Source organism: Perca fluviatilis, chromosome 15, assembly GCF_010015445.1.
Source record: "Perca fluviatilis chromosome 15, GENO_Pfluv_1.0, whole genome shotgun sequence".
NCBI lineage: Eukaryota > Metazoa > Chordata > Actinopteri > Perciformes > Percidae > Perca > Perca fluviatilis.
The window spans coordinates 3,864,264-3,886,684 of NC_053126.1; the positions used below are offsets into that span (position 1 = coordinate 3,864,264).

Below are 22,421 nucleotides of genomic sequence, written 5' to 3' on the forward strand. Positions count from 1 at the left end.
GTGTGTGTGTGTGTGTGTGTGTGTGTGTGTGTGTGTGTGTGTCTGTGTGGTAGGCTAAGCTGTAAACTGACGAAGCAAACCAAAATAAAACAGCTATGTTTTAGTATGTGTGCACTGTATATAGGTACAGAAGAAGAATACTAGTGCGTGAATGTAAAAAGTGATTTTCACACACTATGCCTTTCCCATTTCCTTCTCCCTTGTGGTAGCCGGTCAGACCTGCCTGTTTAGTCGCATTTTTATCAGTTTGAGGTTGGCATATTTTTTCTGACAACCAATTTCAAAGATAGCATCTCAATTTCAAACGGGCACGGCACCTCTTGAGATGGATCACTTAACAACCTGTAAAACAATTTCTTCGGCCAGCAGCAGTCGCAGCTTACTCCGTGGGATTTGCTATCTGGCAGTGACTGAGGCCTTTATCAGATGTCTGTGTGCACGTAACCTTTCTCACTGTGCTTAAATGTCCACATCCTCAACAGCTTCTGTCAACACACGGCTGACACCTTGCAGTTTTTTGACATGGCAGAGCCGGAGCATGGATTTCTGAGAAGCGATAAGACCAACCATGTGTGCACTCGGTGGCGTCAACGTTGCCTTGTTATCTCTACGTAAAGATAGCAGTGGAATCCACTACCAAGTATGTGGAAGGATAAAGGGGAGGGAAATGCAGAGTCTGATGTCAGTGCATTAGATTAAAAACCGTCTGAAGGTTTGCACTCTTAACCTTTCCAACACTACACATTGCGTAGTTTACCTGAACCAGTAAGAAGGAGATGAGCAGAGATTGTCTGGGCTTATTTTGAAGAAGCGATAGAAGAAGGAAAAAATGGAATCCATGCAAAGAGTGAGAGAGGGGGTAGATGTTTTTCATTTTCTGTGCCTGTTGAAGCACAGTGAAGCAGGAAGGTCATGTTTCAGTCTCGCGCTCGGTCTTTGGAAAGCTTAAATGCTCTGAGAAGAATAGACACGGGATTTGAAATGGTGGCGAGCTTTAAAGGACCCTCCTGTCTCTCTGTCTGTCTCTGCCTCACGCCATCCACTTCCCTCTCCCCTTTAGAAATTCTAAACCTCCTTTTAGCTCCGTTTGTGTGTGGAGGTCATGGTCGAGCTGCCAGCCTGGGAACAGTGGCAGCCAGTAAGGGACCAGGAGCTAGAAATCAGAGGAATAGTAATTAGAGCGTGTGTCAACAGAGAAGGATCGGAGAGTGTGTTTCCGTTTGGCACTGCCAGCCCGGTGTAAAAGCTCTGCTGAAGTGATATGATTACTTAATGTATTCTCAAGTACCTGACTTTTACACTGGGCTATTGTGGGGTTGATAGCGTGAGAGCAGAGTTATGCTAACAAGTCACTCGTACGTCACATGATGGCCTTTTAAGCGGAACCACTTGGTGACTGAAAGAATGTTTTTCAGGACATTTTCCCCGGCCGGTGTGAAATGGAGTGGATAATGTACGGCGATGTCCAAACTGATACAGTGGGACTGCTTATTATAACTGTTAGCACTTTTAGATTTTAGTCTTCTGCCCAACCATTTCACAAATGAATAAAAATAGTTTTGGGAAATATGCTTATTCGCTTTATTGCCGAGAGTTAGATAAGAAGATCGATACCACTCATAGTGGAAACATTGTTCTCCTCTAACTCTTGGTGAGAAAGTAAATAAGAGTATTAGGGCTGCAACTAACGATTATTCCCGTTGTCGATTAAGCGGTCTTATTTCTCGATTAATTGATTAGTTGTTTGGTCTATAAAATGTCAGAAAAATGTTGCTCAATGTTTCCCAAAGCCCAAGATGACGTCCTCAAATGTCTTGTTTTGTCCACAACTCAAAGATATTCAGTTTACTGTCACACAGGAGAGAAGAAACTCGAAAATAATGACATTTAAGAAGCTGGAATCAGAGATTTAAAAAAAAATTACTCAAACCGATGAATCATTTAAATAAAATAGTTGGCTATTCATTTAATAGTTGTGAACTACTCGATTCATCTTTGCAACTCTAAAGACTATTTCCCAAAATGTCGAATTATTCCTTTAATGTGTCTGTTTAGTCTCCAAAGAAGGGGTAAGAACGGGGGCAACTGGGCTTGGTTAAATGTGCTGCGAAGATGTTTTGTCTCCGTCGTCCGAGAGACTTCTTCACATCTGACTGAACGGTAGGGAAGCCCGGCTGTTGACCCTCTCTGGGGTCGTTGTCAAGATCATCCATCCCGCTTTGTCCGTCAGTGCTCCTGGCTGTTGTTACGACGGTCCTTATGGTCGTCACGCCAGACCATGTCTGAGCGACCATCGTTGGCATTCTCACATGAGGCCAAAAGTGGGCATTTTAATGTTACGTTACTACTCAATTACTAACGAACGAAGCATTTTAGATAATCTTGACAAAGACCCCACACAGGTTAAATAGCTGGGTTTTCCTACTGCTCAGTGAGAACTGAAGAAGTCCAAGTGGAAAAGAAGGAGCGGGTTCTCTGCACGTCTGCAATCCACAACAATCCGGTGCAACCAGGGCAGGACAAAACAGTGGAGAGTAAAAAAGAATCGCCGGTGCAACACATATGTCTTCTTACTTTATTTTTTTTATTTTTTAAAGTGCATAACAGTGACTAACTTTTGATGTAAGGTTACGTCTTAATCAGAGCCCTTGGAGAGAATGAGGCAGTGAAGCCCTTGATAAGAATCATTAACAGGTGTGATTGTGCGTAAAGGGGGCGTTGGTCATTAAAGGGCAAATGCCCACAAACAGGTCAAAAGAGATTAAAGGTGCCCTGCCATACAAAACCATTTTTACTTGCATTTTTTGAGATATGTCAGGTCCATATGTGTTTGTATTATGTTGTAAATGTGAAAATGAACTGCTACCTCCTCTGTCAGCTCTAGCCACTGAAAAGAAATAAGCAGAGAAATCAGACCAATCACAAAAGCTGGTCAGTCCGACATCATGTTGCCTGAGCTCATTACTATTCATTAGCTCACCCAGTTGGGCTGGGTAAAGGATTCTGACAGTCAGGCTCTCATTGGCTAGCTGTCAGATTCAAACAGCTTAGCTCATTGAATATTAATGAGAACTGGCAGAAATCGAATCTTCCTGCAGGCTTTCTATGCCATGCTAGAATGGCTTGAAACAAGGTGACCAAGGCATTTTTTCCACAAAAAATGTTACAGAGTCCACAGTAGAACTTCAGATATTACCACAAAGTAATGAAATATGTGTGGCAGGGCACCTTTTAAAAACAATGTTGATAGGTAACAAACATAAAATGTTAACAATACAATGGGAATAAAGGTATATTCATCATAAATACTATACTTTGACATACTTTGACCTTAGAGAAAGCAAGTTAAATTACATTCTTCATTTAAACCTAGAGGTTCTAGAGTGTCAAGTGTATTTGGAGTTTATTAATGATATCATTAACTCTGGGTGGGGGTGTGATTTTCTCAATTCCCCAGAACCTCAGTGATTGGCCTGCTTGTAATGCCTCGCCATAAGTTCTGGGTACGAATTGCTGTCTTGTGTTCAGCTACCCTTAGTTTGAGTTAGCTTTTTTGTTTGGCCTATATAAGCCAGTCCACAGGGACACTTTAGAAGGTACACTACGTGTGTACTATTGCAATTAATAAATGAAGAGATGGAGTATTTCTTGCCAGTGCGAGGATGAGAAAATTATTTTGCATTGGTCGAGTTAGAGCATTGCGCACAGTTACCACATATATAGAAACCCAGCGGAGGGTTGGGAAGCGAAGTGGTCTGGGGTGGGTTGGTCATGTCTGAATGGACCAATCGGTCACGAATGTTGTGGGCACGCCTAAATATAAAACTGAGCAGCTCAGCGCAGATGTCACTCCTACGGACATGCCAATGCTTAATGCGAATAAAGTTTTTTTTATTCTTCCTGCTGCTGGAGTATGGCCGGTGGAAAGAATTACTCTGGATGTTGTGTGTGACTTAGGTTTTTTCTTTAAAAATGAGGCACGATCTGCACTTAGAGCCCTATCCCATGCTTTTGTAATGTCAGATTTATCATAACCTCGTTGTTCAAAACGCTTTTGACATAAAATCAATTGTGGTGCTACAATTTCTTCTGACTCGTAAAAACTGGCCCACTGGTATATTGCAGAACAGATGAGGCGAGTGATTGCTGTCCGCTCTTAACAGGGTGTTCCTGCTGAGGGGTTTGTGGTAGATGGTGGATTGTAGGATATTATATTATAGCGACTTGTTGTAGGATATTATTTGCGTCCTTCGAAATGGTAAGGTCTAAGAAATCAATGGACTGATTGTTACATTCCATAGTAAAGGACAATTGATCTGTGGTGGAATTTACATAAGTCAAAAAATGATTTAATCATAAAGTGTGCCCTTCCATATTAACAGAACATCATCTATGTACCTGTGCCACATTTGTCTTCCCATAAACCCATCACCAAACCGGCATACAAGGGTGCAAAGGTGCTCCCCATTGCAGTCCCTTGTAGTTGTAAATAAAATTTGCCATAATATTTAAATAAATTATTAGAAAGATCTCGACAAGATTTACAAGAAATTCTGATGGAGGCAACACATCAGTGGGACGTTTAGCAAGGTAATACGCCATGGCTTTTAGGCCTATATGGTGGGGTATGCATGTATAAAAACTTTGCACATCCAAAGACACAAGGACACCATTGCTTTCGCAATTCCATGTATGATGGTAAACCGTGAACGTATTCTCTTAGAAAAAAATCAACAAATTGTGAGAGAGACTCAGTGAGACTCCCAGTGAAGTCCCTCGGAAACGTGTTCGGAGCACCTTTAACCAGTCCATTTGGCCGTGTTTTTAACCCTTCCTTTGATACTATGACCTGGATGACTTCAGCGTGATTTATGGTTCTGTGGAGGCTCCACGCAGAGCTTTCGCCGTAGCCTACGTTAGTGGCCTGAAGTTTATACTTGTGCGTTGGTATGTGCGTTAATCTCTTAAAAAGAATAGCAGGGCCGGTATATATACATTTTTAGTTCATTTTACTTCTTGTATCTCTGTGCAACGTAGGAAAGCTTTTTTGCACACCTCTTTTGTCGGGCAGATGCGTAGGATATGACACAAAAGTAGCAGATCAGAAGCTTAGAAAAAGTTTCGGTCTTAGACATTCGTCAGGTAAATTCCTTCTACTATACTATACTTCTTGTATCTCTTCACAACATCTGTGCATCATTATTTTCTTAGTGTAACAAATTATTTTCATTTGTAAAACTATATTACATAAGTTGTTAAATCAAGAACATGTGTTCATTGTACTGTGAAAGTGAACAAGGTTGTTCAGTTAGTTTTGTGTCATTAACGCACAGCTGTGTTCGTGTGCCGCCCCACTCATTTGCTGTGTGACCTTAGTCTGATGGTTCTTTTTTTTTTTTCGTTCCTCCTTTTCTTTTATCTTCCTCCAAGGCCAGCTACCTCTCTGTTTGTAGGTAAGTAGATGAAAGAGTAAAGACAGGGGCGTCCCAGGGGGGGTTATGTTTAGGTCAGTGCTTTCCACCACTTTTTGAATATCACTTTGTTGCCGAAGGAAAAGCAAGAACGTGCTAAATGTGTATTCTACGGAGCCTTTGTAAGATTTCCAAATGTATTGATAGATCTGTGAAGAATCTGAAGAGAGTGACACTGTTGTGTTTGTGGCTTGCCTCCTTTGTGCTGCAGGGTGCCGGTGGAGCTGAGGAGCTGCTGTCTCCTGACCCGTCCCAGTCCCAGCAGCCCAGTGTCCAGCACAGCTTTGTCCAGGAACTTTTCCAGGCACAGTACAAGTATGTCTCCTCTCCTAACATGCCACGCACAAACACCTGCCAGAAATGGAATCCACAAATACATCCGCAACAAATCAAAAGGTCTTTTATGTCTTCGTGACCAGTTTGACTGTGCAGTGATTCCCAAGGGGGGGTTTCCTACCACCGTGTGAAGATGTTATGGCTTAATAATTAACTGTTTGCTAAACCCCTCCCCCGAACAGTGGTTGTCTGATCATTATTTTGCAACAGGAAGCACGGCAGGTTTGACAAACTTTGGATTTGTCCACATGTTGAAGCTGCCTGCATGGGGGGTGTAGTAGTCTCGCTTTGCCAGACCTTCCTCCACAGCGCTGCAGAGGAGGGTCTGGCTAGTCCACACAGCATTCTGGGATGGGAGAAAAACGTGTTCTGGTTTATTGGCATTACTTTAAACCAATCACAATCGTCTTGGGCACTCAAGGAACTTGTTTTGGTGGAACATGTGTACGTTCAAACGTTGTTTTAGTCGTGCAATAGAAAACTCAGATTGGACAGATATGACGTTTTTCCATTACATGGTACCTGCTCGCCTCGCCTCTACTCGTCTTTTTTGGTTTTCCATTACGAAAAAAAGTCCCTGGTACCTGCTAACAGGTACTTTTTTTAGTATTGCCTCCAACGAGGTTCCAAGCGAGCTGAGGCGATACCAAAAGATGACGTGAAAACCTGCAGACTACTGATTGGTCGGAGGGAATCGTCACTAATCACTGCGTCGTCGTTACTAGCGACAGACGGGGGTGTCCTGAACAAACCCGCCATTTTTACATAAATTTAGCCAGCTGTGTTTTTTTTGCTGCCTCCAGCTTCTTTAGAAACTAAATGTGTCTTCTGGCAAACAGCCACACGCCGAGAATCAGAAACACTACACACCTTCCACGTTCTGTGTGTGTGTCGCGTTAGGTCACGGCAGTTTCCTGCGGCAGCGCTATGACGACCAGCCACGCTCGCCTCACGCATGAGGCGGTACTAAATCTGCAATGGAAAAATGAGGACGGGGCACCGCGCCCGATTCGAGTACTAGCATTGGGTAAGCGCCATTAGTCTAGCTAGCTGTCTGGATTTACCCTGCAGAGTTCTGAGGAGCTGTTAACCATAGTCCTCACAAATCCACCGGAGGTTAGAACGCCAACACAGAAAAAGTGGAAGAAAAGAGGGCCATCAGGTGGAATTTCTGGCGGCACCGGAGCAATCCCGGAAGTGGAACGTCGTGGATATAGACTAGGGCTGTAGTAAAAGAGTAAGAGTTTGGAGGGTGGTGTCTTTTTTTACATTCATCAAAGCCCAAAAATGCTAAATTAAAGCTAGAGTGCATAGTTTCTGTCGCCCCCATGGTTGGAAGCCGATCCTGGATGCTACTTTATCAGAATGTAGGCTAACATTAGTGGCTCTGTTCTGCTCCAACATTATTGGATTTGGGGAAGTTTGCACTCCAGTGACCCCAGCGACAGTTATTATCCTTATCACTGTATATGAGATAGGGTTACTTACACTTCAATCATAATGTTATTAGTCTGACGACGATTTAGCCTCTGGGGGCAACGCACAATATGTCATCCGAGCCAAGACTTTTTCTGTTCCGTGCTTTCGGGTCCAATCAGCACCTTGAAACGCAAGAATGAAATTGGAGTTGAGAGAAGACTTCTCTATAAAACTTTTTAAAAAGCTAATAAAAACTGAATCCTTGCAGACGATAGCCGATATGCAGATATCTATTTATAGAGATTACTCCAAACTGAACGGCTAATACAGTATGTTATTTGTCGGTACCATCCTCCATCTGACAATTCCTCTGTAAATTGGCATCTCTGTGCGACTGCCAGTAACGCATCTGTCAGAGCGCCTCTCTTTAATTGCTACCCTCACTGTCAAATGTTTCAGCTGTGCCACCTTGGGTGTGTCTAGACAGGAAGCAGTAGTCTTCGCAGCCTGGCAGACAAAATCTGCGTATTTGTTCCTCTCAAACCCAGAGCAGGGAGACTGAGAGGGAGTGAGGTGGTACAGAGGGAATATATACATGACTGGGTAGGCTAAGCTCAAACTTTACAGAGGAACGTAAACAGCAAGTGTGAGGTCTATTTTAATAATGCAAAGAAGCATGCAACACAAGGCTGAGAGGATTTAAATGGAGATGAATGCTTTTCAAATGTATTATCACTGCTGCAATTGGGCTTTAAACAAATACTTTCTGACTCCTGTCCCTCTCTTTCCCGTTTGAGGCCCCTCCACCGCCTGTGTAACACTTCACAAGTGCAGTGTCCGATGTGATACAACATCTAGAGTTGACAGACCGGAGAATTATCCTTGTAATAGCATGGTTTGTCACTGTGCAATCATCACAGCCATTATACACATTCGAGCAAGTTAAATCACTGTCCAAGCAAGCCAAGCCCAGAGTTATATGATTTTAATTTATTTGATCTGTCATAAGCTGTCATTTTTTTAGTACAGTATAAAGCACAGCTCTCACCCCCGTGCTATAAATCTATTGCTCTTTACTCTCTCCGATCAACTAAGTAAATCTCAAATTAGATCAAAGACTGTGATTTTTTTTTTGTTGCTACATGCGGGTGAGTCACAGGCTGCAGTTGGTGGAGACTGCAATGAAAATGTCTGTCTGTCAAGCGTTGTTCATTACAGTGGAGCCGAGTGACGGGCAGCCGAGCGTTTCAGATTACAAACGTGGTGCAGTTTGACTGCGGATCGTCTTACTGCGACACCACTTTCTCCGAGAGACTCTCTCATCTCTTCCTGCGTGACCTTTTATTTTGATCATATCTCCTGATTGATTTGTTTTGATTTGAAGGATTGAGTAACTGATACTTTGAAGTTTACAGGCCCAGTTTATGATGTGCATATTGTATTTTCAATTAGTGAATTATGAGGCACACATTAAGGTTTATGCCTTTTCCATTTCAGAGCACTAGTATGGTGAATAAACTAGCGCTCCTCCCCCAACAGAAGATAGCTGCCAGGGTTAAGCCTGATTTATGTTACTGCGTTGAATCTACGGCGTACATTGGCACGTGCAGTACGTAGGTATGTACGTAGGTATGTACTAGTTACCTACGTAGGTAGGCACATAGGTAGTTAGCTACATAGGTTAGGTATGTACTAGGTACGTAGGTAGGGAGGTAGGTAGGTAGGTACATACTGTAGGTTAGGTATGTACGTAGGTATGTACTAGTTACCTACGTAGGTAGGTACATAGGTAGGTAGCTACATAGGTTAGGTATGTACTAGGTACGTAGGTACGTAGGTAGGTAGGTAGGTACATACTGTAGGTTAGGTATGTACGTAGGTATGTACTAGGTACCTAGGTAGGTAGGTAGGTAGGTACATACTGTAGGTTAGGTATGTACGTAGGTATGTACTAGGTACCTAGGTAGGTAGGTAGGTAGGTAGGTACATACTGTAGGTTAGGTATGTACGTAGGCATGGACTAGGTACCTACGTAGGTAGGTATAGATAGGCAAGTATGTAGGTAGGTACGTAAGTAGGCACATACGTAGATATATACGTAGGCATGTACTAGGTACGTACGTAGGTATGTACTAGGCCAGTACGTAGGCACGTACTACTGTATGTACTAGGTATGTATGTAGGGATGTACGTAGGTATATGTGTAGGCAAGTACATAGGTATGTACATAGGTCCGCGTAGATACGGACCTTACACTAGGGATGATTCATTTGAACCTATTGAGGCTATTTTTTTCTTAGGAAAGAAAATCAATTAAGATACAGTACCTGCGTTACTCTGGAAAATGCAAAGCTCTGGTAATGTGTGTGGTAGTGCAAAACATCGAGCTCAGAGTCTCTTCAGCATGGTTGCATCCCAGACAGGGGCATACTTACCTCTCAACCTGTGCACGCTTTCTCCATTAGAGCATCACCAGAATATCACCTGGTCCTTTTGCTCCTTTTTAAGTGTTTGAGAGCAGCGCAGGGCACATCTATGTTTTAGTGCAGGCTGAATGTGATTTGTATGCGTGGAGTGCAGTTGCCCTCACTGTTTCCTGGCGAGAACAAGACATCCGTAGGGCAGCCATTCGGCTCTGCCAAGTGGGAGAGATCCACTAAGAGCCCGAGTCAGCTGGGCTTGCTTGAATAGAGCTTTATTCACCCCTCCCCCTCCCCCCTGCTCCCCCACTGGGTCTGTCAGGTGCCTTCCTATAAGGAAAACACATTTCAACAGTTCATGTGTGGCTTCATTTCCTACGCTAGGATGCCGTGGTGTGGAGGTCGGAAAGGTTCAACACACATAAGCTTGGGGAGTTACAAAAATTTGGAAGAGGATTAGGAGTAGTTTTTTAGGCATGGTTTATGACACCAAAAAGAGAATTTGTCATTTGAAATGAATCAATTTTTCTATATTTTCATCAAGGTGTAGAAAACATGATTTTTCTTTATGTGAGATTTAAGTCTCCCAGAGTACTCACTCTCTGTACTTTATTACTGCCTGGTTATACTTCATACACGTCTATTATCACTTTATGTGCAGCTGCAGCACAGTGCTTTCCATACTGTCACAGCAGCAGAGGGGGATCAAACCTGAAGGTTTTTGACCACACATAGTGGCAGATTTATTTTCGTCATGACGATGATAAAAGAAATGAAATGAAAAAGGCATTCCGAATAACGACAGTAGCACTGTAACCCAAAAATAAAAACATGCCCCAGCATCGGTTTATTGAGATTAGACTACATGCATTTACAGATAAATGAAAAGCATTTGTGAACATCTTCTTAACATTTACAACTTTCAAACTGGCGTTTGTGAGTCCAGTTTTTATTTGGGAAATGAAAATCTCAATTTTACGCATTTCGAGTTTTGGGACGACTGTTTTTTGTTGTTGTTACTTCTAGCTATGTATCGGTTCTAACTAACTCTTTAGACTACATTTCATAAACTCTTCATCACGACACACAGCTAGTGTTTAAATGCTAGAGCTGACTAATATTTGGATATATACTGAATTCTTTCATGAAATCATAATTCTGTTTCAAATTAGTTGATTCATTCCACAATCCCCCTGGCATCTGCAGACACACCCTTTGGGGTATAAGCATATATCGATGGGTATAAGAGAACCCATGTTTGGGTATGACTGGTTTAGATCAAGATGGAGTGCTTTATTTAAAATGTAACTTTGTGTACAAAGTAGTTACGGTCTACACACACTGATGATTGTAATTCATGTAATCAAAGAGGTTGGTAGAAGGCACCTTTTTCGCCTTAGATTGGCTTAATTAGTGTGTGTTTACAGAAAGTCTTATCCAGGAAATCCCCCGCACATTGACTCTAAATGCCGGACAAAAGATTGAATTTAGTTGCAGGACAGTTTACGAAATCACTTCCAGCAATCAGTCCATTAACTTCAGTGGGCTCTCTGACTCATTGTTTAGCTGATTAGCTAACTGGAATACGTTCCTCCCATACAACTAAGCGGGATTCATTGAAAGAAGTCTAATTAGGAACAAAGGGATAAAATGGAAAACTATTGTAATAGAAAATCACAGCCGTACGCATCTGGACATCTCCGTTTACAGTGCTGTGTGTCCTGTGCATTCAGATGCAGAGGAAGAAAGGCCATCACTATACGGAAAGCTCTCTACTTTTCTCTGCTCGGGATGCCGTAATGGCATCACATTAGTATCGTTGGTGAGAGTGATGCAACAAGATAGAAACCGCTTCTGCTGTTTCCCCTTTATAGCCCCTTTATAGCCCCAATTTCCCCCCCCCTATGCCCCAACCACTCGTCTCTCTCATTCTCACCAGTTGCATCACTCATCTTTTCCGTTCTCACAATCAGATCAAGAGGCTCCGTATGGAACACCGTGTTCATTTTGACCGTGCTGTTAACTTGTGTAACAAGATTAAGCCATCTCTTTTTCCTGCCTGACTTAATCAAGAGGACTTCCGGGATTAGTTTGAAAAGTCGTTGAGGTTTTTCCGGACTAACCGTGTGCTTTCTTCATCCTCCAGATCTTCCCTGACGTGCCCACACTGCATGAAACAAAGCAACACCTTTGACCCGTTCCTGTGCATCTCGCTCCCCATTCCTCTTCGCCAGACCAGGTGAGCACTGCTGGCTTTAATGCACACTAAGTAGTGCTGTAACAATTCCAATTTTTGCTGTATAATTAATTGTCTCAAAAATAACTGTGATTAACAATATAATTGTCTATTTTAGTCAAATTTAAAGATATATTTCTGTATTACTTTTTTTAAACATCTGTTTACATATATCTGTAGTCTCGCTTTGCCAGACCTTCCTCCACAGCGCTGCGGAGGAGGGTCTGGCTAGTCCACACAGCATTCCTGGATGGGAGAAAAACGTGCTCTGGTTTATTGGCATTTCTTTAAACCAATCACAATTGTCTTGGGCGGCGCTAAGCACCGGACGGCGCCACGGTGCCTCTGCTAAATAGTCTCAGGAAGGAACTTGTTTTGGTGGAACGTGTACGTTCAAAAAGTAGTTTTAGTCGTGCAACAGAAAACTCAGATTGGACAGATAGTCTAGCTAGCTGTCTGGATTTACCCTGCAGAGATCTGAGGAGCAGTTAACCATAGTCCTCACAAATCCACCGGAGGTTAGAACCCCAACACAGAGACAGAGGAAGGGGACGCACATCTGGCCAAAAAGAGGGACATCCGGCGGAATTTCCGGCGCCACCACAATAATCCCGGAAGTGGAACGTTGTGGATATAGACTATTATGTGACCCAGATAATGTGGTAACACAGATACACAGCTTATGAAGTAAACAACGCCTCTTTATTATCATAAAATATTTTTTCTAACTATATCCACCCTCGTCATTTTTGTTGGGGTGGTGATGGCGCAGTGGATATGACACGTGCCTTTGGTGTGGGAGACCTGGGGGTTTGATTCCCACTGCGATACATCAACCAATGTGTCCCTGAGCAAGACACTTAACCCCTAGTTGCTCCAGAGGCGTGCCACCTCTGACATATGTAGCAATTGTAAGTCGCTTTGGATAAAAGTGTCAGCTAAATGACATGTAATGTAATGTAATGTAAACGTGTGTTGGGCAAAGAGCCAACAACTATATACTTATATACAGTAATTACAATTTGGCATATCTAAACAAAATCAACAATTAGTGTCCATGTAAATGTGTGGGAACCCTATATTAGTGTTTTCTGTCATGCCAGACTGTTATCACTGTTTAACAAAGTCAACATTTTATTCTCTTTCTTGCTGGGAGTTAGATGAGAGGATTGATACAGCTCTATCTGTCCATTAACTTTAGGCTACAGCTAGCAGCCGGTTAGCTTAGCATAGCTTAGCACAAAGACTGGAAACAGAGGGAAACAGCTAGCCTGGCTCTAAAGTTACTGCTTCCTGCCAAGAAATTGTCCAAAACATAACTCGCTGTAAAACTGTGAATTGTCATTTCTCACACTTTGGCTTTGGTACGAATGAAAATAAAGAACATATGACATGTTGAGTAGTGAGTTTAACTATTGCTGGTAGGCAGATTTTCTTTCTCTTGCAAAACAAAAAAGGGTTACAATTAGAAACACCCAGCTGTGTTCATGCACCACATAAATTCATTCATTCATTCATTTAACCTTTATTTAAACTCAATCAGGGATGCCCTGAATCCAGGATTCAGCTTCAGATTCAGCTGAATATTGGGCTTTTTGACGGGGTTTGGTTTCTGCTGAACCTTAGAATTTTTTTCCACCAAACCGAACCCTACGCTTGCACTACGCGAGCTACGCTGGTCGCCGTAATGACGGCGCCGTTGATTAAGGGAAGGTGTTTACGTAGGTGGAGCGTTCAATGCAGCAGGCTGTGAGAAAGTGAAAATGGAACTGGTGAGCAGAAAAAGTTGTTGTTTGGCAGAACTTTCAGTCAAAAGAAGGCCATTCAAGTCCAGCTACATGTTCACTTTGCAATGGCAATTGGTCTGGTGGTGGCGAGGACCCTAAACTATACACAACATGGCCGCTGTTACAACATTTGGTATGAAACATCTGAAAGAATACGAGTTGTGCACGAAGGAATCTCCAGACAGCAGCCAGAATGCAGCAACTTCAGGTACGGCAAAGGAAGGACCGTCACTGTTTACTTCATTCATGTGTTTACTGTGTTCATGGACTGAGGATGGGAGGAGGATTCGATATTCGGCCGAACCCCAAAAATCTGGATTCGGTGCATCCCTAAACTCGATAGATCATTGAGGGGTGGCCCTCATTTACAATGACATCAAGTAATTACTAAAACAACAAATCAACAACACAGAATAGGATACACCATCATAAGAAAGATACAATAAGACAATAAAACTTTCTAAATTGTTGCATAAAATTTGATAAATAAGTTAGGGTAATATGGATACAAAAGAAAGTACAGCTGTGTGGAACACAGGAGGAGTTGTGAAGCTGGCGAGCTGGTTTGAAAAAGGAAAAACTGGTGGAAACGCCTCTCAGCGTTGAGGAACAATGTCTCATTCAACTTTACGTCACGACACCTCGTTCCTCAACCTGTTCAGAAAATCCTGACATTTTCACGGAGGGAGACCCCCATTTTCTTTTCTTCTTTTTTTCAGCGAGCACCAAGTACCGTGAGAGCACTTTGTTCATGTGGTAGTGTCTTTCGCAAACACACAAACAACAAAATCCACGTGTGAGCTTTTGGCTTTTGTTTTAAAGTCTAAACACTGGCTTCCACTTAAATACTCACAACATGCTTACAGTACTTTTGTAGTTTGTGGTCTTTATTCTGTCCCACCTGCCTCTTCTCCTGTCCCGTCCTCTGCAGGAGGGCTGGACGTAGTTGAAATGGAGCTCCCAGACCTATTGAGCTCAAAAGTGTGGTTCCCGAAGTAAAAATCCCATTGATTTTCTCCATAAGGATTTTTATTATTAGCCATAATATCTAAACCATCCGAGGTAGACTGACCATGAGCTAGGAGATTGTGTAACGAAAGTTTCTCTTCCTGTAAAAGCCAGAGGTCCGTATGAAATCAAACTTGTATTAAAGTGCTCATATTATGCTTTTTGGCTTTTTCCCTTTCCTTTATTGTGTTATATATCTTTTTTTGTGCACGTTATAGGTTTACAAAGTGAAAAAGCCCAAAGTCCCCCCCAAAGGGACTTACTAGGGGTATGCAAAAAATTCAATCGCGATTCAAGCTCTACCGATTCAAAATCAATTCATAGAAAAATCTACTCATATTTTTTAAATAAAACAAAATAAAAAAATTGTATGTCTACTGCAATCACATGGGAAAAGTAACTACATTTACATACTGTGAATCGATTTCCAACAAAGATGGAACAGAAGTGAGATGTCTCACTCTGTAGCTAAAACAGAGAGCTCAACACACAGGGTGAAAAGAGGAGCTGCGGCAATGTGCAGTACAACATAAAATATGGTGTTTTTTTGGGCTGGTCTCACAATCTGCTCAGTTACTGTGATTTTCCCCCATAACCATTTCTAGGGTTTACAAAGAATGGTCTGAAAAAGGAAAAACATCCAGTGTGAGGCAGTCCTAGGGGGCCAAAATGCCTTGTTGATGCTAGAGGTCAGAGGAGAATGGGCCGACTGATTCAGCTGATAAAAGATCAACTTTGACTCAAATAACCACTCGTTACAACCGAGGTATGCAGCAAAGCATTTGTGAAGCCACAACACGCACAACCTTGAGGAGGATGGGCTACACCAGCAGAAGACCCCCCCGGGTACCGCTCATCTCCACTAAAAAAAAAAAAAAAAGAAAAATTACGGGTACAACGAGCTCACCAAAATTGGACAGTTGAAGACTGTAAAAATGTTGCCTGGTCTGATGAGTCTCGATTTCTGTTGAGACCTTCAGATGGTAGAGTCAGAATTTGGCGTAAACAGAATGAGAACATGGAGCCGTCCCTTGTGGTACCAATTGGGCATCGTTTAAATGCCACAGCCTACCTGAGCATTGTTTCTGACCATGTCCATCCCTTTATGACCACCATGGACCCATCCTCTGATGGCTGCTTCCAGCAGGATAATGCACCAGGTCACTAAGTTACAATCGTTTCAAATTGGTTTCTTGAACATGACAATGAGGTCACTGTACTAAAATGGCCCCCACAGTCACCAGATCTCAGCCCAATAGAACATCTTTGGGATGTGGTGGAAGGAGCTTCGTGCCCTGGATGTGCATCCCACAAATCTCCCAAGATGCTATCCTCTCAATATGGGCCAACATTTCTAAAGAATGCTTCCAGCACCTTGTTGAATCAATGCCACCAAGAATGAAGGCAGTTCTGAAGGTGAAACGGGGTCAAACACGGTATTAGTAGGTATGATACAACATTCAGTTAAACTGATTTCTAATCAGTTCTATGGTGTATGTATGTATGTATGTATGTATATATATATATATATATATATATATATATATATATATATATATATATATATATATATATATATATATATATATATATAAATAAATAAAACCTCTAAATATAATTATGAACCTGAAAATGAGCATAATATGAGCACTTTAAGAAAAACATGTTTTATTCGCCATCTTATGGAGAAAAACAACACTACCCACAATTCAAGCGTAACAGCGACGCGACGTCTCTGATTGGTCCAACTCGCTGTTACCGTACCCGTACCGAATGAAGCTGTGACAGGTACTACATTTTTGGCCTTGTTTAGGCAAACATTTCTACTTAACCTCATATTCACAAACCCCAGCTATATGTTGAACAAATATATATATATAAGAGTCGTATTGATCTCCTTCTTGGCAATAAAGCATATTCCATCTTTAACCTCAAATCTACACATAGGCATTTGGGAGAGCGTTTTTAGGTAAAAATGTCCCTTTTAAATCAGCACAGCCCCTGTATGTGACGCTCAACTCTTGTATGTGGTTGACACACAGAGGTGCGTTAAATACTATTTTAAACTTTGGCTGTGTTTCTTCTCGCTAGTTATTTCCTACCTTTTTAGTTTTTAGTCTTTGTAATAGTTCATACAAGTTCAGCCAGCATCCCTTCTAATTTGGGAAACCGCTTTAAAGAGCTTCGTTCCGACAGCGTGCCAAAGTCGACAGTATTTAGTTACCGTCCTTTTCTTTTCACTGTGTGGCAGGCAGGGTGAGAGGAAACACTTCTGAGGGATAAACAGAGGAGAAAACAGATGGATTGTCTTTGAAAAATATATTTTTAAAATGTGATTCTCTGTGTGAAGAGTTCAGCTCACTCCCAGCCAGATCACGTCAGTGAGCCGTAAACACATAACTGTTTGTTAGCAAACCAACATTTTCTGTGCCCAGATATACATCCAAACACTGGGCTCGGTCCCTCGGCAATCGTCTGCTCTTTGCTATGTTGGACGATTTTATTTACACTTAAAGGTGCAGTAGTGTAAGACTTATAAAACTAACTTTCTGTCATATCTGCTGAAACTGACCCTATGTTCCAGTAGAACTACATGAAGCAGGTCATTTAAAAACCTACAGCCTGTAGTGCGATTTGCAAAAATCCACAGCTCCCTGTTCAGATGCACCAATCAGGGCCAGGGGGGGTGTCTAACTGCGTGTCAATCACTGATCATGTACACGCATTCATTTTCCCTTGTGGGGGGAGGGGCTTAGGACACTGTTTAGGGTTTTAGCAGCAAAGGGGGACTGAGAAGTTGTCAATGTTCAAATTTTTTGGCCGAGTCCTGGATCTTCACAATCCTACCTACAGCACCTTTAATGTAAAGCTTGCTGTGTGAACGTGACACGGACCTTCTGTGTGTATCTCAGTGGCTGAAGCCATTTATTACTTTGCCGCATCCCGGACAGCTCCCTGGTGTCGCCAGGCAAATCCATCATCATAATAGCAAGGCCATGGCGGATAGGGAATGTGAGATGACGCTCTGATTGGTTTATTGCACGTTATGCCCAAACCACACCTAGCTACTTCAGACCAACCCATTTTAGATTTGCGTCGGGCGGAGATCCGCCTACAAAGCTAGTTGCGTTTCACATTTGATACTTGCGTTTCAGATCGTTAAAATAGGGCCCATACACTATATATATATATATATATATATATATATATATATATATATATATATATATATATATATATATATATATACATACATACATACATACATACACCATAGAACTGATTAGAAATCAGTTTAACTGAATGTTGTATCATAAGATGGGAGCAAAAATAAAGAGTTGTTTGTCAAGAAAATGCTAATCATCGTCTGAAAAAATAATCCTAAAATTAAAGCTGTTAATGAACAAAACAAATCCGCTCCCCCTTACAGAAGGCTTTAGCAGTAACAGTGTTTTGTTTTGTCCACACTTGTATGAAAAATGTAATTGGCATATATTGGAGATACCTCCTTAAACCGAGGCTTGATCAGTGCAGCCAATTACTGAGCTCTTTTTTTCTTTCCTTTTTACTGTGCTCTTTTGAAGTTCCCTGTTCTCCACCCAAATCACGGAAACAGGAGTAAACACGTCGCTTCAGTGGATGTTGTTTTTCTTCAGATGTACAGATTTAACAATAGTTGTGTGCCTGACAGGAACCAGTAGAATTATGTTACACTTCAGTCACAGGACAATCTTCAAAGACCTGCTGCAGGTTTATAAATCACTTTATGGCTTGAGGGCCAAAATACATTTCTGATATGCTTGAAGAATATAAACCCAGTCGGTCCCTTAAATCAGAGGTTGCCAACCCCAGGGCTGTGGATCGGTACCGGGGCTCTGAACATTCACTACTGGACCAATCGTATAACTTTATAGGCTATTTCTGCAATAATTACCGTAAAGCTGCAATGGGTAGAATGCAAAAAAAGTGAAGTAGAGTCCCTCTCCACTCTGACACATGGCAATGCATGGGCAGAACAGGCAATAGGAACGCTCTCTCTTAACTTAACGCTCTTAAATATTAGTCAAAATAATTAATCATTTCTGCTTTTTTAACTCAAAAATGAGGTGATATAAATTGGGTTTGTTGACCATGAATAAACATTTTTTTTTTAAATAGCATCAAAGGCATAAAATAAAACTACAAAAAACATTGGAAAAAAAGCACCAAGAAAGGTTAATCTTCGGGCGCCTGGGTAGCTCACCTGGTAGAGCGCACGCCCAAATGCAGAGGCTCAATCCTTGCCGCAGCAGCCGTGGGTTTGGTCATTCCTCCTCTTTCTACCCTTTCACATCCAAGCTGTCCTATCAAATAAAGGCCTATAATGCCAAAAATAATCTTAAAAGAAAAAGGTCAGTACCTTGTATACACATACAATTGGGTGATCATTTTAAAGGTGCCCTGCCACACAAAACCGTTTTTACTTGCATTTTTTGAAATATGTTAGGTCCATATGTGTTTGTGTTATGTTGTGAATGTGAAAATTAACTGCTACCTCCTCTGTCAGCTCTAGCCACTGAACAGAAATAAGAGGAGAAATCAGTTCAATTACAAAAGCTGGTCAGTCTGACATCATGTTGCCTGAGCACATTACTATTCATGAGCTCGCCCAGTTGGGCTGGGTAAAGGATTCTGACTAATGAGAACTGGCAGAAATTGAGCTGAGTCTTCCTGCAGGCTTTCTATACCACGCTAGAATGGCTTGAAACAAGGTAACCAAGGCATTTTTTCGAACAAAAAATGTTAGAGTCCATGGTAGAACTTCAGACATTACCACAAAGTAATGAAATGCATGTGGCAGGGCACCTTTTAATTACAATAATTTTTGGATGTTTAAAGCAACACCAAAGCACTTTTCCTCTTGGTCCCCCTACAGGTTGGAAGCGGAATTGTCCATTACCGCTGTTTCATGTCTCATTGGAACTACAGATCCGCTATCTGATCTGGCAAACTTACATAGTGCGGTTATAGCCGGTAGTGAGCCATAAAGCGAATGCAGAAGTGCACCCTGTTACGGATGATGAACCACTGAAACGATTTTGGAAACATTATTTAAAGTTACAAAAAGTTCTCTAGTGTTGCTTTAAATTGCTGGGGTCAAATTGACCCCAATGATAAGGGGTGTTAGTAAATTTGAGGATAACAGGAGGCTTAATAAAAGGTCTTAAATTTGACTTGGTAAAACCTGCAGAAACCCTGCTTTCTATGCCATTAGCTGCCGTCTCCAGTCCACTTCCTCAGGCAGCTGCTGGGCTTCCTCTCTATCTCCTCAGTGTTGTTCAGAGAAGCCATTATGTCCCAAGCACCCTGCTCATGTCAGCCCTGCCTGTGGAGAGGTCAGAGCCGAGCGCTCGCGGTTTTTAAAAATGCAACGAGATTCCATTATTTGGCACACATAAAACTAAGTCCTAATGATCTATTATTAATGTTAAAATGTATTGATTTATTCATGAAAGTCTTCTTTTGTCCCTTCCTGGCCGTAGAGGAGTAGCTGCGGTAGAAATGGCACAGCAATCCAAAATAGCTTGTCGTTCTTTTTCCCACCGTCCCTGATTGTTTGTCTTCCTCTGTGGCAGGTTGTTGTGTGTGATTCTGGTGTTCAGCACCAAAGGACAGCGGTACCTGCGGGTCGGGCTGGCTGTGCCTCTGTTTGGCTCCGTGGCCGGTCTGAGAAGGATGGTGGCTGATGAGGGGAAAATATCCCCAGACCAGGTAATGTAAAGCAGGAGGAAATAACCAGTGGGCACCGAGCTCCTTAGATCTTCCTATGGACCTTTTTCACAGCAGACATTTTGACTTGTCGTAGTAGGAAAAGCTCAGCTGAGATTGATAACCTTAACGATGGCTCAGTTCCATCAACTGTCCCAGTAAGATATTTCATTGAGTCAGCATGCACAATACCAGGACCTCTCCTAAGTGGAATGCAGCCATCAGTAATGGTTTAATACCAGGACCTCTCCTAAGTGGAATGCAGCCATCAGTAATGGTTTAATACCAGGACCTCTCCTAAGTGGAATGCAGCCATCAGTAATGGTTTAATACCAGGACCTCTCCTAAGTGGAATGCAGCCATCAGTAATGGTTTTGAATACACCTGTGCCTTTCCTACTATGACATGTCAACATGTCTGCTGTAAAAAAACGTCTATTTTAAACTAGGGATGTAATAATGCAAAAATGTGTATAAATGTGTAATTATTTGGGCGCCTGGGCGGCTCACCCATGTGTAGAGGTTTAGTCCTCGACGTGGCACCCGCGGGTTCGACTCCGACCTGCGGCCCTTTAATACATGTCGTTCCATCTCTCTCTCCCCTATCATGTCTTCAGCTATACAAAAATAGTAATCTGCTTTTGATTTCATTTGTTAGACTTCCGACATCACTACACCTTCTTAGTTGATTTATTTGAGGGTCATTTTTTTCTTTTTATTTAGTGATTTTGATGTGGGATTTGTTTTAAAAATCAAACTTTTGTTATTTGAGATCAAATACAATCTCAGTGTCACTTTTTTATAACAGGACACATCTGTTGTTTTGCACAATTTAGGAAGGAATATTTTTCAGTCATTAGTCTGCAGCTCATTCTGTTAAATGTACAATATGTAATTTTCTGCTGCTAGGGGTCTCTCAGTCAAAACAATGGATGTAAACAGGGACTTTTGATGACGTCATGTAGTGGCATTATGGGAGTTGTAGTTTAACACAATTGAATTAAAATATATCTGTTCACGGTAGGTTTATCCATTATTGTTTCAGCGTTGACCAACGTTTATTCATGTCATTCTGATAAAATAGCTGCAGTTTCCCCCACATAATTACATTTTCTTGGTACGATTTGTATTGGTAGCTAACGTTAGCTAGCTAGTTGACCAGTTCATTTACATTTTTTTAAATGTTATACTTTTTATTGATCCCCAGTGGGGAAATTACAATTTACACTTTGTTTGTTAGAAATCACTACACACAGGCCTGAAATACACACATGCTCAGGTCCTTTACATGTACAAACGGAGTGCTGGACCGGCGCCCTGAGCGTTACTTCGCTGCTGGGACTGGCCGCCGAGTATCTCCGGTGCTGAGCCGCGGCTTTCATCCCGACTGACCTAGTCCCTTAAAGGCTGGGAGTAGAGCAGAAAAAAACAGGGATGGATAGTCTGGGGACAGTCTACCACGCCACGTCTGCTCTGCCCCATCCCCGCCCATGTTCAAAAAGCACCTCAAAACATTTCTTTTCACTAAGTCTTTTGACTTAGTGAAAAGGAAAAAGTCGCTATATAAGTCCAAGTTATTAGTTAGTTGTTATTATTATTATTATTATTATTATTATTATTAGTTAGCTTTGTAGCAACTCATTTGGCAGTGGCTTGAATGTAACGGGCGTTCATTAATGTCAAAAAGTTACGCACTAAAGCTTTAACTATTGTTACAGCCTTTTTACTCAAAAATTAGCTATAATTTCACATAAATGAGGTTTATTGACCATGAATTCCCCAAATAAGTGTAAAATTGTGGTAGTAAGTTGATGTTGGTGGTGTGTTTACTGGTGGTAGTGAAATAAAGTGCGAGTTCATTTTCAATTTTTACCCGGGAGGACAAATAGTTTCCTAGCCTCGTGAGACCATCCTGATCTGGCGAGCTCCAGTTTTCCACTCGCAGATCAGTCTGGCATCTTGAGATAGAGAAAATTTGGAGCCGTTCGCCAAACGAC

General features: G+C 41.8%; 1 protein-coding gene across 2 annotated transcripts in view; it reads left to right on the forward strand.

The window, feature by feature from the left end:
- usp43b (ubiquitin specific peptidase 43b) overlaps positions 1-22,421 on the forward strand; it is a 137,420-nt gene that overhangs the window by 49,143 nt on the left and 65,856 nt on the right. For both annotated transcript variants that reach the window (XM_039824519.1, XM_039824518.1), the window contains 3 exons: positions 5,683-5,786; positions 11,793-11,885; positions 20,293-20,428. In XM_039824519.1, the coding sequence (XP_039680453.1) occupies positions 5,683-5,786; positions 11,793-11,885; positions 20,293-20,428 (333 nt within the window). The remainder of the gene's footprint in view (positions 1-5,682; positions 5,787-11,792; positions 11,886-20,292; positions 20,429-22,421) is intronic.